Source organism: Bombus affinis, chromosome 10 (assembly GCF_024516045.1).
Source record: "Bombus affinis isolate iyBomAffi1 chromosome 10, iyBomAffi1.2, whole genome shotgun sequence".
NCBI classification, from domain to species: domain Eukaryota; kingdom Metazoa; phylum Arthropoda; class Insecta; order Hymenoptera; family Apidae; genus Bombus; species Bombus affinis.
This window is the reverse complement of record NC_066353.1, coordinates 11,336,952-11,355,078: the sequence shown is the minus strand read 5'-3', so window position 1 is coordinate 11,355,078 and position 18,127 is coordinate 11,336,952. Positions and strand designations below refer to the sequence as shown.

The 18,127-nt window shown below is 43.0% G+C and overlaps 1 protein-coding gene across 12 annotated transcripts in view; it reads right to left on the bottom strand.

Moving 5' to 3' along the window:
* Positions 1-4,061: 4,061 nt before the first annotated feature.
* The window catches only part of LOC126921237 (uncharacterized), a 33,066-nt gene continuing 19,000 nt past the window's right edge, over positions 4,062-18,127 (bottom strand). For all 12 annotated transcript variants that reach the window (XM_050732633.1, XM_050732624.1, XM_050732622.1 and 9 more), the window contains one exon: positions 4,062-16,581. In XM_050732633.1, coding sequence (XP_050588590.1) covers positions 16,518-16,581 — 64 coding nt within the window. In that variant the 3' untranslated portion in view covers positions 4,062-16,517. The remainder of the gene's footprint in view (positions 16,582-18,127) is intronic.

The window sequence follows — 18,127 nt, the reverse complement described above, 5'->3', positions numbered from 1 at the left end:
GTTATTTTCTAATTTCCGAGGAACTGTCTTCGGTCGCGGTGTTTGAAATTCAACACGTCGTTTCTTGATAATACGCCGCAAGATATTAAATCAGCTCGTAAGTAATATATATCTGCGTACATTATCGCACGTAAGTATCAATAATCGTTCGGTATATTAACGAGAGCGTAGAGTGTGAATTCTAGCGAATCAAACGTGATTAACGATAAATTATCGATTCGAAAATATCGAAATTATCGATATTTGAAATCATCGCCATTCCGACGTAATAATTGTTTCTTATACGTTCGATCAATTTTTAAACCGTAAATTTCTAGTTAGGTAAAACGTGTAATAAATTCCAATGAAAATACCTCCTCTACGACGAACAGAAATTACTTGTTTCCGTATCGCTGTTTCTCTAACCTCGTACAATGGTGGGACACGTGAATGAATTCACTGGCGTTATAGCAATGGTAAGACAGCGGCTCTAATTGGTCCCATTAGCTCAATTGCTAATCACCGGATGAAATTATTCGATGGTACATCGATGATGTAGTGATCTTAAATTACGAATATACCAGCTAATTGATCAATTACGAGATAACTAATAACCGGTAGAACGTATTCGATCGATTATCGCGATCGTTGTTGGATATATCGCGCAAACTACTTGGGAACTGAACTCTTCGATCGATCGATCTGCGATTTTTTCGTATTTAGAGATATCGATCGTAATTCGTCGCTTTATGGCGCGTAATTCAACCTTTCAACACAGCGCGTTCCCCGTAGCAGCTTTTATTATCGTTTAAAACGATATAATTTACCGCGTTAATTACGATAATTCAAAGTTATTATATCTGGTTCGATATCGTCGCCAATCGGCCGACATTTCCCGTAAATTTTCATTAGAATATACCGCGAATAAATAACGATACCGTTAATTGGAATCTTCCCGCCAAGTTTACCGAAGGATAGCTCTCGGTAATTGCATTTTCGTTGCCTTGACTTCCTTTTACCTATTTCTCCAGGCTGGAGATGAAATCGTTACGCTTGAAAAAAGTGAAATTTGGGTCGTCCAATACGAGAAGAAGAAACGAAATTGTCCAAGAGGATCGTCCTGAGCGCGCTTCGCTCTCAACTTTTAACTCGATCGAATAATAATTCCTGTTGCGAGCGTTACGAAAGAGAGACAATCGTAGGATTCGAAGCATCGGACGTAGAAAAGAATTCTTTCCGATTTTTCCCTACGATTTTCGATAGAATTCGTTTTTACACCGAACGCGTTAAATATATCGCTGAATGTACAAAGGTCGATCGATCGTCTCTACCGTCCCTCGCGATGTTTGCTATCGTTCCAAAGACAAGGATTTAAAAGTTAAACGTTCTTAGATTGAAGGTATCCCCAGGAAGGCTCGTTGCGAGATTATTTTAAGCTTTAAAGGACTGCCCGATATACTTTGTGAATCAACGTAGCGGCAAATACACGGCCAATAGCACATCGGTTGACGCGGTTTAATGAAAATTAGAGGCCACCGACCAACGCAAAACTAATAATTATAAATCGAACACGTAGGCGTGGTTGGTGGAAATTCTATTGAAACGAAATCACTCGATTTCCACCTTTCAAACGTTGCTTCTATTTAATCACGAGATATTAAAGTTCAAGCGGGACACGAAAAATGCGATCGTTTACGAGATTCGCTCGTTCCCACGCTACGAAGTATCGTCTGAATTTTCTATTTTTACGTCGCTCGTTGCTCGTAAGAGTACGTAGCTACAGAGATAACTCTGTTCCTAAACAGTACATGGACAGATTTATGAAATTTCATCGAGGATGCGTTTGGTGTTATAACGTTATAACGGTCGACATTTAGGCTTTCTCGCGAAATTGTTTATGGTTCATCCGATATTTCGTAGGCAATCTGTCCACGATACTACAGTACGAAAGGGAATATCAAAGTTTTTCTTTCTTTTTTACTTAGTAGAATTTTTACGATCGATTCTCATCGAGAATTATAAGTACTGTAACTTGGACTAATATCGTACGATAAAATACGATCGATACCTCGTTGGGAATTGTACGCTGCTTCAGCAGTGATCGATGAATCAGCGTCGAATAATCAGGATCGTTATCGCTCTTATCATGCAAGAAATCTTTAAGAAAACGGTCGTTAGATTTTTCCTAAAAGCTAGCAGAATTTTTGTCGCTCGACGATCTCGACGAGAAGGAAATTTAAATAGCCCAGTGCCAATTCTGCTCTCCGGTCGATTGTCTAATTCTGATTGTAATTCGACGAACCGCAGACAACGAAAACGCTGATTTCAATACGTTTGTACTATTTTACCATTTCAGGGGGTAACGTTGCTTCTTTTGTGCGGTGTCTACGGTGCTTTGGCCGGTCGCCGTTACATCGCCATTCCGGTGGACGGGTTCGACGTGATCGAGCTGAGCCCGGTGCCCCCAGCCACAGCCAGGATCACCAGGCAGACAGAAGCTTACCTTCCAGTAGCAGTCCCTAGTGTCTCGCAGGAAGAGCCGAGGAGTCTGCGCTCGGAGAGGTCCAACGCCCGCATCCTGGATTACGTGGATTTCGGTGGACAAACAGGCTCAAACGGAGCCTTCAGCTGGTACGCCGATTATCCAGCGCATCATTAATCACCTAGAGCCTGGACGATCGAGACGCGCTTCCACGGATCCTGCCTACGAGCGTCCCATGATCGACGAATCTGTTATTACGTTGAAGATGAGGGAGAATTTCGAAGAAGCAGGTGACCTGGAGATGGTATCGATTGTTCCTTCGCGCCCTGATCGGATCAGCGGACGTTAGAATATCTCTTGGCCAGGATTATCGTTGCAAGACTGGCAGCCATCAAGTTGGTTAGCAGGTTGATCCTCTAACGAGACGTACTCTACGGGAAACGCGCACGTAGCATGAAAAATTGTACGTCTTAAAGGTGGTCGCGCGTAACGCGATTGTCGGTATCAATCTGCCGCGAGAAGGCAAGCAAATACGCGTGGTCCGTGATCCGATGTCAGGGGATCTCGAGGATCGTTCATTTCGAATTAGGTCGTTTCGTTGGGCCAACGTTGTCAAACAGTTTCCAAGGAACACGCGCGTTCAAAGCGCGAAGCGTGCGCTCCCTGATCGATGTATTTTGAAAATTAAATTACTCCTCGAGTTGGCGAAGTTAGCTTGTTAAGCAATTTGCTGCAGCGACCACGCGAAAATGTATGTACGCGGATCGATCGATACGTTTTGGAAACTTTTTAAGCTCGCGAAAGACGTTTTAAGCTCGTTTCGTCGATGTATTTTGGAAAGTGAATTGCTCGTCGAACTCGCGAAACTGCCCTGTCTCTTCGTCGTCGGATACGAAGCTTCCGACCTTTTTTCATTTTCCATCTGACGAAAGTCGAAGAGTCGATTGCCGTGTAACGAGACCAATCGATATTCGTATAATTTTTCCATAGCGAGTCGAAGCTGTTTGAATAAAATATGAAACAGCTTAACCGAGATTCGACGATCTCTTCATCGAATATTCCTGAGAGACCCGTTCACGGACGATACCTGGAAACGTCGCGTGCTCCGTTGTGCGATAAGCTTCGGACTGTTTACAATCGCTGTTAAAATAAAAGCTTGCGACCGAAACTCCTTCTTCTCGACGACAAAGTTCCATCTACCTCCACTCGTGAAATTTACCTGCGGCATTTATCCCGACGCGTGCTGTATAAATGTAAGAGGAAGGGCAAGTACGCTCAATACATATGCATGGTGGCGAGCAAAAGCTTCTAGCCGGATAAAGTTTACCTGCGATCTTTCGTGAAATTCGGTGATCTCTTAAAACCACGGTCGCCTTCGTCAACCTGCCATCCCTTGCTCTTTAAACTTTCTCTCCGCGTTTACCGTCCTCTTCTCTTCTCTATAGCCGCCAATTACTTTCAGAGAATTAACGACGATAAAAGTCGTTCGTTGTCCTCTGTGTTCCTGTGACAATCTATCTCGATCCTCCGGAAGAGAAATCACGAAAAAACGATATCCGACCAGAAATTCTCGTACACCACCGTGAAACATCGAACGATGTCCATTTAGAGTAATAATAGTTTTATTTTCCGGCATATGATCACACCCATCGTTACAATACGATAAATAGCGAGAGAACGACGGTGCGTGTCCTTTCTGTCTCTTCTTTCTCGTTAATATCTATAGTTTCTTCTCTTTCTCTCTTTCTCTCACTCTCACTCTCTCTCTCTCTCTCTCTCTCTCTCTTTTTTAGGTACAATGATAACAATCTCGTCGAGGCGAGCATCATTCCTATTCCCAGGCGGAATTCAATTTAACGAGCCGGCGAATTTCACGAATCACGATTCTTCTTAAGTACCTATATATCTATATATGTATGTATATATTATATCGCGGCCATCTGGCGTCTGCAAACGGCTAAGAAACGATAGGATCGATCGAATCCGCTCGTTATTATCCTCGTCACGCTCTTCCCTTCGCCATCTCGTTCGTATTCCCTCGTTCTTTTCACGCTCGTTGAAATTTCAATGGATCTAGCGAAGATCCAACACGCGACGTTAATCGGCTACGTCGTTTCGCAAGGAATTGACGACTCCGTCTACCCGGCGATCGCGTCGCTCCTCTTCCTCTTATCTGCAGCGCGGTGCAGGTACATTTGCTCGCGATTCGCGCATTCGCAAGTTACAAAACATAGATAGATTAAGGTCTTTCTAATCGCAGTCGTAACATTGGAACAAAAGAAATTTCGCAGCGGAATTACGCGTTAGGCTAAAAGGAACAGGTGAGAGTTTGTATCAATAGGAAGAAGAAAAAGAAGAAGGTCGATTGTTACTGTCTCTTTGGACACGTTTTGCGTTATAAAGCTGTAACTGTTCGTTGAGATCTTCTTTCCACGATAAACATCGGAAAGGTCTCTTTTACGAGGCAATATAATTCGCTTGGAAATGAATTGTCTTCGTAGGAAGAAGAGATAGGACGATCCTTCGCGCAACAGCGTGAGGAGGATAATAAATGTTGCATCGAATCCGAGCGCGTCATTTCCATCTCTATTCGCCATCTCTATCCAACGTTACATCGAAATACTTAAAAAGCAAACGCAATTATCGTAATTAATAGCGATTAACCTTGCTCTCTGCAAATTCCGCTAGCTTCTCCTCTCCTTCGCTGCGTATATTTCCGCTCAGACCTTACCAGTTAATCGATACAGCTGAATTTTGTGCGAACGCGACAACATTTTCATTCGCTCGAGCAATTTAATAATTTAACGATCGTCGTTGACGAGGAACGCCGTTCGTCGCTCTCGACCATTCCGTATCATCAGATACCTCGCTGCAATCCGCCATCTCATCTACGAGAAAAGACGTCGCGTCGCCTTTTTCCCGATCGTTTTATACTCAAGTTTGTACAGTTTCGTGTAATCCAAACACCATGGATCATCCATCAGCCTGAACGAGACGTTTTTCAATCATTTAACAAAATGATTCAGCGGATACGTATCGACGTCAACAGCAACTTTCCATGCTAAATTTTTGACAAAGAAGATTTACGAAGCTCGCTCTTGCTCCCTAATTGTTGCAATTCTAGGAAACAACAGCGGTTCAACTGCTGACCTGATGACGTAGCTACGTCAAGAGAAACGACACGAGGTTGAACGGCGGTATCGATCGACGAAAAGTTGTCAAAATTCGAAGCCTCGATGGCCAACCGACGAGAACAGAAGAAAATGTTCATCTCGATGCTCGTCCCATCGGGAAATCTTTTTTATACGTCTTGTTCTGTCCAAGCACGATTATGGCAGACTGCACCAGCAGCGATCATCGGAGCGTTAATTACGTTTCCGCGTTGCGACGTTCTCTCGGCGTTCGATCGAATGATCTCGCGCGAAAAAATTATCCGCTTGCCGCGTAGGCTCGTCAGCGGCGTTACATAAACGTATCGCGGCTCGCAAAACGCTTCTGTTTGCCACGGAACGCCTCCTCATCCGCTTCGAACGCGTTTCCACTTATCGACGGCTCGCCGAGCGTAACGAAAACAACACGTTTTTAAGCGCGTTACAGAAAAGTACGAACACAAGTAGGAGGAAAACAACATGTCCCGCGCTTTGCTGTTGTCACACGCTCAAGAAGACCACCCGCTCAGAAACTGTAATAGGATAAGCTACACATCCTGCATACCACAGTCATCGAAACAAGAACCAAATACTAAGGGAATAGGCGCCTCTGAGATACACCAGACGACAACTCCTCCAGAGGAACTAAAAGCTCGGTATAAAAACCCTGCGAAAGCGCTCGCCCCAGTCTCTTGTAACACTTTGAACCGTCGCTCTGTTGGATTTGCATAATAAATTCTATTATCATATACAAAGTTCAATATCTTCGTCTTATTCGTGAAACGTTCGGACTGCGACGCGAGGAGATTGTCACGTAAACTCGAGACCTCGATTATAAAGAAAAGAAGGTTGAGCCGTAACCCAACTGTTAACTTTCTTTTATCGAACTTTATTATAAATACAATGATTACAATGATTTTACAGAGGTAGAATGATACTGAATCAGAGAAAGACTGAACAAGAACTGCTCGAGCTGGCTCAAGTCTCGGCTTATATGCGTTTTGCTTTGGGGATGTTGAGCGGCTCGGTGTACGTTTTGATGTGCAAAAGAGTTCAAAGGTCAGGGGTCGATATTTTATCTACGATGAGATTCAGGTGTGTTTTAGACTCGGTGTAGGCTATGACGATAAGGCGGAGACGCGTGCAAAAGAGTCCGAAGCTTGGGGGTCGATGTCCTATCTCTGGTATAGATTAAGATGCGATTGATGTCACAAGATCATCGGTTTCGTGATTTCTCGTGTCTCCTACGTGACACTGTCGTCCGCTGCGTAAAAGCGTGACGCGTTTCAACGACCGGTCCATCCGCTTGAATTCGTCGAGAGGAAAGCGCAAGGGCGTGGTATCGGGAGATCGGCGAATTGATTTTCGTCGATGACCTCGAATCATGCCTCTCGCGTCAATGTCATAAACGCGACGAGGGTCGATAGGCTGTAGAAATTCGTCATCGTGGAGCGTGAGGCGTAACAAGATGATCGCGGAATCGAACGCGAAGCTACGTGCGAGCGTGATCGCGTTTGGATTAGCCTGATTAAGGAGAATAAACGGCGTTTGCCTGGTGTTTTAAGCGGAGAAGCGAAAATCTGCACGCCTCGTGGTTTCTAACGTAAAGGGGATGAAGCGAAGTAACCGGACAGAAGAGGATACGCGTAGCCGCGAAAATGCTAACGATATCGATCGCCAAAACACATCCGACGACTGATGCTTACACGTACGTCGGTGATTTTCGTTTTAAGTAGAAAAACATCGTCCAACGAAACTGAGAAAGATGAGAAGCTTCGATGTTGGAGGAAGAAGGCTTTCCATAGGAAAGTATCCCACAAAACACCGGAATCTTATATTCCAAGGAAACAACTGTTCATACGATTTCTACGTAAAATCATGTTTCAGAAAATCAAATACTTTGGCTTTCCACAGGAAAGCGTCGTGCTGTAAAACACCGAAATCTCGCGCATCAAGTAACCCACTAATCTCAGCGTAAAATTGTCCCTTAGAAAAACGAATCTGCCTTGGCTTTCCACAGGAAAGTAGCATTTAAAACACCGAAACTTCGTGTATTTTCGACGAACGACCAATTCGCGAACAATCTTCGAGCTTAGCTTCCGAGAACAGAGTCTAACAAGCTGAAGTAGCTACCGATTCGATCCAGCAACGTTCGAAATTATCCTGACACGCAAATAAGCTGAAATCTTTCGTCCGCGCGAATCCAAAGATATTACAGCGATAAATAGACCGCGGATGTTCGCGCGACGTTCGTATTTCGTCGAACGCGATCGAAGAAATGGCACCTAAATAGACGTTTGTTACCGAATATCGCTAATTAGCAGGCACCAGGTCCTTTCGTAATTTTCCTCTTTTTTCTTTTTTTTTCTTTTCCTCTTCTATGGGAAATTCGACGCGAAACTACGACGAAGTTACGCTATAGCTGCGTGTTGAAATTTCCCATAGTTGATCGTATCATCGCGTGTATTCTCTACGACGAAAGAGAACAAAGCTACGGAAATGTTTATGTTCCTAGGCATCGACGCACATCGTCGTATCGACAGGCGCGCTCTTGGAGCAGAACCGCGCGTCTCGAGCACGAGAATAGAAAAGTATCTCGAGCACGATCGCGAACGTAACGTTGCATCGAATGTATAATAACAAGCTTAAGTGCACGCGGTCGAACGCGTTACTGTTGTACTTAAATGGGATTAAATACGGCACCGATGCACGTGTTCGTCTCGCAGCGTTGCGCATAAGCATATTAGGTGTGTCGTGCGAGTCCGATTTAACGCGTTGACCGAGCCGGAAAATTCTGTCTTTCGACCGCTGCGCGCCTGAAATTCAAAATCATTGAAAATTTCTTCCCATCGTTTGTATTCATTTTTAACGTTAGCCAGGCTACAACTTTCGCGCTTCGATCTCACTTTGAGTCTAAAACGACTTTCAACGTGCTTTGGAAATATTTGCGCGTAAAATTAGCGTACGATGTGACGCGTACTCTAACGACGACGACTCGTTCGCTCGTTTTACCTTGGGAAATTTTTCAACGATAGGAAAATACGACTCGAGCAAGGATAATCCGAAGAGCGAAACGAGGTCGAACGTTTTAATCAATTCCACCGTCGTCGATCACCGATGATACAATGCGGCGTTATTGACGGATCTAATTCGAGCCGACGTCGTGAGAATTGACGCGTTAAAGACGAAACCGATTCCAAGGAGACTCGATAGCCGAAGAAGGCTGTTTCTCGATTCCATGGTTCTAGCAAGCGTTAACGAGCGACAGAACGATCTATGCGATTCCCAATGATTTTTCGGTTCACAGTTATTTTACAACTTCGCCTATTCGCGAAAAATTTTAGAAAGATCCGAGTCTACATAGGAACTTAAATTCAACGGCAAGTTTGGATTTTTCAACGAGGAAGCCGCGAACTTGTCGTCCGGTTTCTAAACGCGAACAAGTTTCAAAATTGAAAAATCCCGTCGGAATTCGTGGACGTGCAGCTTCTCGAAAGTAAAATTCAATTGCATTCGCGTAAGCTAACTTTTCAAATTTTCAAGCCAAAGGAATTCAATTATGTAACTTTAGGAATAAAGAGCAAGTTTCCGTTTGCGTTTAACATCGTACCGCTTTAATCGTCTCGAAGACCGACGCGGGGATGGATAAGAGGAAGAAAAAGGAAAAAGTGTAGGTTTGCCAAACTTTTCCATGCTTCTTTCGAACAAAAGATATTACGTACAGTTGGATAGTATCGTCTCGCATAACATAACTAAATTTACCTGCAGTCACGCGAGACAGATTTTGTATCCACGAAGTTGTTGCCGGACGTTGAAACCGTGCGGCTCGTGGCAGGTGTTGCGAAGCAAAGATTGAGCGGAATTAATTGCACGGCTTTTTGCCTCCTTGATAATATACCGCAATAATACTAGCGATAAAGCTTCGCGTTATCGCGGTCGTTTTCGCCAACGTTTACACGTTCTCGTTCTCTTTCCTCGTCCGGTTAAAAATCGAACGATGCGTAAAAATAGTAATAAAGCGCGACGCGTCTGTCGATGAGAAGAAAAATTCAAGAAAATGTGTCGCGAGAATCTATCGCCTCCGAAGTTAATTCGTAAAATTAGACGCGGGGAAAAACTGTGAACGTACTTTTCTTAATTACTTTCTAGCCTTTCTAGCCTCGTTACATCGGCTCACGTTCGTGCTGTTAATTACGAACGACGAATAACGTTCGACCAAGGCTCGACTCTTTAACCCTTTGGCTACTGTTGGCACCTAAACGCGTTGGAAAAATTTGACCGACCATAATTCCATCGAATCTGGTTCGAACCAGACGTAAGTGAACGCTAACTCAACGATTGTTAGTCATACGTTATTTAAATACGTTTATTTTACAGTTATTCTTTCTTATATCCTTGAAACGAATAATTGGGATAATAAGAAGGCCAGAGGAACACGCAACGCGAACACGAAACAACAAATGATTCGTGTTCCGTTCTCTGGAAACTAGCGAACAAACGAGAATACGTGTGAATAAATAATATTGTTTTAATATAACAGGATTCAGTGTTTTAACCGTTTCAATGTACTTTCACAGAGATTCACGCGTAACAAAAAATTTCCCCGTCTCAAATTTCTACGTTTCAAAGTCTGCCATAGTCAAAGGATTAATTCTGACTCTACTTTTCACATTATTAAGTTGTACATGTGCCGAGCACAGATCCTTCCGATTTCGACGTACCATTCAAGTATAGAGAAATTAAGGCTAACGATATGCTGCATATACTCGAGCGAAGAGGATCATAACGCAAAGAGTTGTGAACGCGACACATCTGGTATGCTTATTGTCGGTCACACGTGCATAAAACGCATCAGAACGAACGCGTTTCATTCGTACGAACGATGAAGAGCTCTAAGATTCTTAATAGATGCATGGTATGTTACCAACGAAACAATACATCGCGACCTTAAGGCACCTACAGTTAAAGAAGAAATACCAAAATTCAGTAATAGATATAAAATAAGAGTTAACAACCACTAAAAGCCATTAGTTACTCAATAAGTTGACATGGATCGGATCCGCAAACTAAATAGCTAGTTACCCTCTAGATTGAAACATTAGATTCAGTTAGAATCGAACATACGATAATCACTTATTATTCACGTTATAGTACCACGTCAGAATAATTTACTTATAATTCTCAATGAGAATTGATTGTAAGATACATCCAAATATAAAAAAAAAAATTCGTACGAACGAGCAACGCGATGCAGATACAACCGTCCATCATCAGCTAAAAGCGTTTTTAAGGATTGCTATCTTAAAGTCGTCGATGGCGTTAAGTGAGGATCGAAAACGATAGAAAATCATCGTCAGTCGTTACGTTTGTAAAGTCCTAACGCTTGCTGACCTCGTAAACCGCGAACATCGATTCCTATGGCTCGACTTAACGTAGGGAAAACGATACGCGTACGTGCCGAGATCCAAAACTTCGAAACAAATCGTTCCACGTGTTGGCAACTTAAAAAAGAAAGAAAAGACTGTGGCGTACTTTAAGAAACGAGATTGAATATCGTAGAGCGAAGATTTTCAGACATTCGAGCAACGTAGATCGCTTACCTGTATCTTTCTGCGAGTAAACAGAGAACAAACCGATCGAATACTGCGAAGATCTCTCGATATTCTAAATACTTTAACGTCGTAAAATTATCCAGATCTCGGGATTTAATACAAAATGAAGATGCAGGTACTAGACACTGTGCGTAAGAAAGAACCTTCAGTATCGATGATTTTTCCTATTAACCAGCGAGTCTCGCGTACAGCGACGATTCCTCGCGGTAAGTGCGGCGCCTGTTTTCCTCTTTCACGGTAAAATGCAATTCCAGTTGAGTAACTTGCGTTTCCTGGCGATCGAGACGCTAATGGCGGATTACGGCCGATGTTTGTCCTTGATTCTACTACTGTTATTATCTCAAATTATGACAGGCAACCGCGAACAATCTCACGGGCGAGCGGTATACCACGCAGATTCGATGAATATGCAACGAGTCGGATATGCCGACGATGAATACCGTCAGGATATAAAAATAACTTTCCACCGGCCTTTTTCCGGGCTTCGAGTCGAAGAACAAGATAAACAACGAAGGCTAAACGAGATTCACGCCGCTACGTTTCCATCTGTGACCGAAATCGGATTCGAAACTCGAAGACACCCCTTGTATCGTGGTTGTAATACTCGGCGAGTTTTGCAACGATACGTCCGTCGATACGTTTCGTAAAAAAATGATTTGGCATAAGCAACGACCCGATTGACCCGCATTCAACGAAATAAAATCCTACGTCCAGTTCGATCTTCGCCAGTCGCCGTGCAAAGTTGCTCTCGCGATCGACTCGTCTCTATCGTTCGATCCGGACGCGATTCGCGGATTCATCGTCGATGGCCAGACGAATCTGTTCGCGCGGAGCGCGAGAAAGACGCGTCGTTAATCCATCAACGACCAGGACAACCGACAACGCGTGGGAAATCAATCAAGAGAACGAATTAAAGTTGGAACTTGGTAAAATCGTAATTCAACGTCTAAAGACGAAATTCGATAATAGATAGACAAATGGTAAAAACAGATAGCGGAATGAAAGGTCCCGTTAACGCAAAACGTTCGGCCTGTCGATGGATTAACTGGACGCGTTTGAAAACGATATCTTGAGACAGCCCTTCGAACGAGGACGCTCGATTAAATGTCTAACAACTAGAGCTCCGTTAGTTAGTGTCAGCTTATACTTGTTTTCGCTTAAAATCGTTAAAACGGTATTGCAACTGTTTGTCATGCCGTTTACATGTTGCACGGATATACAGATACAGGAATACAGACACGCGTTTAAATATTATGTTCCTCCACGGATGCACAGCGATTAAGATATACACAGCTCGGATTGTACAGGGTGTCCTATAGCCTCTTAAATACTTGAAAACTCCGCCGGACGATAATGTACACGTGTATAGCCTCTCTGTCTTTCCTCTTTTATCCTCTTCTTACGTTTTTCACAACGTCCTCTTTACATCGTCGTCGAACAACGGCGCGAACAACGACGCGAACGGCTGTCGCCTCCTCGTTCTGTCTGTTACGCGCTCTTGCTCCTCCTCGCTTCCCAGCGTATTATGCACACACGTACAGACGTACTCCAGTTTGAAGAAATATAGCGCAGCCGTGGATTCAAAGCCCTCGAACGACGGCGTACCTGATACATCGACATACGTCAGCGCGTAGACGCTATTCCACGATTAGAAGCTTTAACTTCTCGGCGACCGAACGTAAGTCGAGGTTCGTGGAAAGTCGATGAACCGAAAGGGGATGACGATCGCGCGCGAGAACGTAAGTCGAAAATATTGTACGCCACGTCCTTGCGAGGAAGTTTCCTTTTCGAGGACGCCGATGTTGAACGTTTTTCGCAGTACGTTCATAGGAACGTAACGGAGCACCATAACGTTGGAATAAAAACTGATTTCCTCGATCCTGGTATCGTTGAGTCGTTTACATTGGGAACATGGCTCGATTTCATTCTTTTCCCTTTCGTTGTTGTTTCTTTTTTTCTTTTTAATTTTCCTTGTTAATGGAAACTGTCGCGGTTAATTACGACTCAAAGGTGCCAGTCGAGGGCTAACAGGAAATAGTCCTTAAGCGAGGAAACGCTTATTTCGCTAATTATTCTGCGTTATACCGAGCGGCCCATAAAACTGGAACGAGTAGTTGCTTTCCGGTTTCGGCAAGCGGTTCTTCGACGAACATCGCTATTTAAAGCGTCGTCGTGAAATCGATCGCTCCTCGTCTATCAGCATATTCGTCGATACGAAATAACGAGACGATCGTCCCCTTGCAAACGGAAACTACGTACGCTTCTACACGAGAACGACGTACGTATCATAAAATATCGTTGCAACTACGACCAGGAAACAAGCACTTTCTCGCTCGTTCCAATTACATAGACCACTTTGTACAACATACGGTAAACACGAGCAACAACACGAATCGTACAACGATATTCCTAGACTTAATAAAACAGCGCGAGAGCATGCGTGCATACTCGATTTTCATGTTCAATTTCCAACAACATCTGTTCCCTTCTTCTCGTATTATCTTCTCGGTTAGACTTCTAATGACAAACTGTGCGCACTTGACAGGACGCTTGGTCTAATCGCAAGATGTAACATTCTGCAAGATACAATTGCGATGTATACATATTCCAAGTATATACGTTCTTCGAGCAACGATAATCGCGCCAAATTCGCCCACATAGCCAAAACACGTTTCGACGATTAATTTCCAACGCACTATATTTCTTCGAACGAGTATACACACACGCGATGCCGTAGAATACGCAGAGTGTTTCGCACGATCACGCGAACACCTCCGACGGTGGACGATCGAGACGCGCGTGAATCCTTTTGCGCCGTCATGTCGATTCGCCGATAGTTTTCATTAACAACGTCATCGAGGCGTTATCACTTTGCATGGGGCCGAGTCGCAGCCAGGAATCGATATTGTCACTTCGGTAACGCGCGTTCAACGCTGTACTACGCGCAGAGTTTCCGGTAACGGGCGTTGCGTTGTTCGAGAGAAGGCAACGGGGTCGACTCTGCTTGAAAAGTCGAACGGAGAACGCAGGAGTGAAATATGAAGCAGAGAGCGTCGAAATGGAACTGCGAGATCGACAAGAGAGGAAAAATGCGCGGAATGAAATTTCGAAATTCCTCGGACAACGTGCAATTTAACGAGAATCGTTTTTCCAGGATCGTTCGGTTCTTCAAACAGAAACGCAGGACATTTTGCTGGAGATCGATGCGGCAGGACGAACGTGAGATAGTAACACGCTGAAGCTGATTCCATGGATATTCTAGGAATTTCGTCTTTTCTCTTCCTTTTTTTCTTTTTTGATAATCGTACTTAATCAGGGAAAATGTCGTCAGCGTACAGTGGAAACTTCAACTTTGAATGTACGCTTCCTTTTGGACGATGATATTGTTTGTAATAGACTTCTGCGCGTGTGTATATAAATAACAATCGATTCGACCGTTTATTTGCCAAATTTTTATAAAGCGGAATTCCGAGCCTTTCGATTTCTTTTCTCAGACACACGTCGCCTTCTTCTCGCCTGTTACGGGAAACTCTGTAAACGTTAATTATCGAACGTAACGTGTATATAAAATGTAGAAGAATCTGTTATATCGAACTTTCTCGCGAGAATCCTTCGGAATTACCTGATCGTCCTTCTAAGAAAAATTCCAGCAATTCGTTCTGCCTTAGACGAACTTTTACCAGCTTTCCTCTGATTTGAATCGTCTAAGAAACAATCGAGTTTCTGCTCTAAACGTCGAGCAAAAGATTAAGCAAAAATACGTTGATAAAGGTATGAACACGATCTCGCGTTTATCCGTAAAATTATCACAAAATTTATGCAAAAGCAGTCGACACGGCTTGAAGAATCATTTACGCGATATCGATCGAACGCGGAAAGTAGACTGCCGCGTATTGAACGGCCCGAGTTCACAACGTTTCGAGTTTTCCCGTAGAAAACAATTCCATCGATTATCCCGGCTAAAATATCTCCTTAATTATCCACTTATTTACTTGATTTCGTTAACCGTTAAACACCGCGAACTTAAAGTTAAGAAACCAACGATCAAATATGAAATATTCTCGTTTATTTTCCTACATACCGTTTCTGCCGTTTCGTTCGAGCCTAAAAGAAGTGTTATTCGAGCCTAAAAGATTCCTTTTATCAATGTGGTATTAACGACAAGTCTACAACTAGAATTAAAAAACGCTTGCGGCAAATTTCTTTTCCCCCTCTTCAATTAAAATCTTACGATCTCAAAGAGTATTATAAAAATAGTCTCGTATTTGTCTAGCGTACTCGTGCTACGTGTTCTCCTTTGGATACGCGTTTTCATTCTCTTTCCTTTTCAACGTATCGCATACGCTGCAAAGTGCATTCGTTTCAGAAGAAGAAAAAACGATAAAGCGAAACAGGTAAAGACGATCGTAAATGACAATAACGAGTCCTTCATTGCGATTACGACGACGAGAGATTAGCATTACAACGAACTTTTCTAAATCTGAATATTTTCCGAAGAACTTGTTCCTCTCGCTCTGTCACTCCTTTGCTATCAGTTCGAATCGTTCACGAACGGATCGATCGATGCGAAGTATCGCGAGAGATTCATCGATGCGGTTATCTTCTTACACGCGGTTTGTAACATACAGGTCCGCGCGACAATTATAATACTGATTCAGCGATTTTCAGGCGGAAATCGTTCGCAGAGATCGGCAACGAGATATCGAGAACATCTCCTAAGTACACGCGTCGATGAAGATCGTTGCACGCTGGCATTTATCGTTTATTATTATTTCTTCATTTTCGAATTTCAAAGAGCGGAAACTCTTCTCGTCTTCATCGTTACACCAACGCGTACGACCATCGATTATCGATGGAAACACCTTTCTCCGTCGTAAGGTACCGGCGAGGAAACGAAGTCCGTTCGCCGATGCGATCGAACGTACTTCGCACGATCGGAGAAAAGAAGGAATTCGGATGGAATTTCGCACGAATCAGCTTAAAATCGACGAAATACACGATTCGAATTCCGATCGTTGTTTGGAGTTTGCGACGTACGTCGGCCGCATCGACCACCGTCAAACGTCCCTTCGCGAAGCTTTCGAAGCGTCTCCTTCTCACCTGAACTTACCCTTCTCCGCTTTTGTACGTTAAGTGAAGCTTCGTGGATGATCACGACGGAAAGGAGCGTCACGTACTTGTTGAAACCATCAGAGATCGCGCGTACGTACGTGTTTCATCGTTTTCTTCTTCCATTCACATGGTGTACTGAGACAGCAAAATTCGGGGAGTCGTGAGGCTGGTCGGCGGTTCTGGTCAGGTAGTGCACCAGGCCAGGATCACTTTCTTGAAGGGAACGAAGATTGCACGGCCAGGATCGCTGCAACACGATTTCGTCCAAAAGGATTTTAGTATATTAGATTTTTTGGTTTTTTCTCTTTCGATTAAAACGCATGGAAATTCTTTTGTTCTTTCCTCGTTGTTGTATCGTTAACACTTTGCGGACTGGAGACGCAAATTCGCGTCCTACGTACCTCGTACGGTGTCCTATGAAAGATGTTAACTACCGTTGGATAGAACAGTAAGAAAAAGCAGTGGATGCTATAAACAAAATGTTAGGAGTGTGTTTTTACGTTGCATCCTTGAATAATTGGAAACCACTGCGGTTTTTAAGGAATTTAATATAATAATAAATTTTGCCTAGTAGCTCTGCATCGAGGAAATTGTCTTCAAGCATATGGTGCTAGAACAAATGTCAGTACAACTCAGTATCTCTAAATATGGTCGTTGATTTTGAAGAAAATGTTACGCTTGTTAAACGCTGCTCGGAAAGTTCCTTCCGATTTTTAAGGAATTTTCACGGTATAGGAAATTATATCGAAACATTTCTCGCCGAGAAACCTGAGAAATTCTGAAAGGATGGAATATTCAAGTCGCGTGAAAGGAGCAGAAAGGTTGTGCAACAAAATCACGTCTATATAATTCAATAAATGTATATCGAATCGAATAGTAAATCGGAACGAACTTTCCCAGCGACCTTTCGAATATTTTCGTCGAATGCGTCAAGTACCTTCGTTGAACCAGTGAGCAAAAAGAAGAAAAAGAAAGACGACGAAGAAATGTAATAATTACAGTGTACTGATAAGTACGAAAAAAGGATTGCACCGATACGTCAGAAATTGTATCATTTCCAGAGCTGAAACAGAAGCTGAAACTCAATAGAACAGAGAAACATGATCATTTTTGATAATATACTAAGTTGTTGTTCCATTGCAACAAAATGGGTCATACGTAAAATAATACAAAAGCAAAAATCTTCTATTATTCATCATCTATTATTTCCTTATAAAATGAAAGAAACTTTTCGGACAATCTATTGGATTGGCAACTAAGTGATTGCGGATTTTAACAATACCACCTAATGACAAAATCCGCAATCACTTAGTTGCCAACCCAATAGACTGTCCGAAAAGTTTCAGAAGCGTACAAAATTGAAGTTTCTAGTATTAGGTTGGCAACTAAGTGATTGCGGATTTTGTCATTAGGTGGTATTGACAAAATCCGCAATCACTTAGTTGCCAACCCAATAAATTGTCCAAAAAGTTTCTTACAAAACTGAAGTTTCAAAAGAGTTTTAGAAGCGTACAAAATTGAAGTTTCTAGTATTGGGTTGGCAACTAAGTGATTGCGGATTTTGACAATACCACCTAATGACAAAATCCGCAATCACTTAGTTGCCAACCCAATAAATTGTCCAAAAAGTTTCTTACAAAACCGAAGTTTCGAAAGCGTTTCAGAAGCGCACAAAATTGAAGTTTCTAGTATTAGGTTGGCAACTAAGTGATTGCGGATTTTGTCATTAGGTGGTATTGACAAAATCCGCAATCACTTAGTTGCCAACCCAATAAATTGTCCAAAAAGTTTCT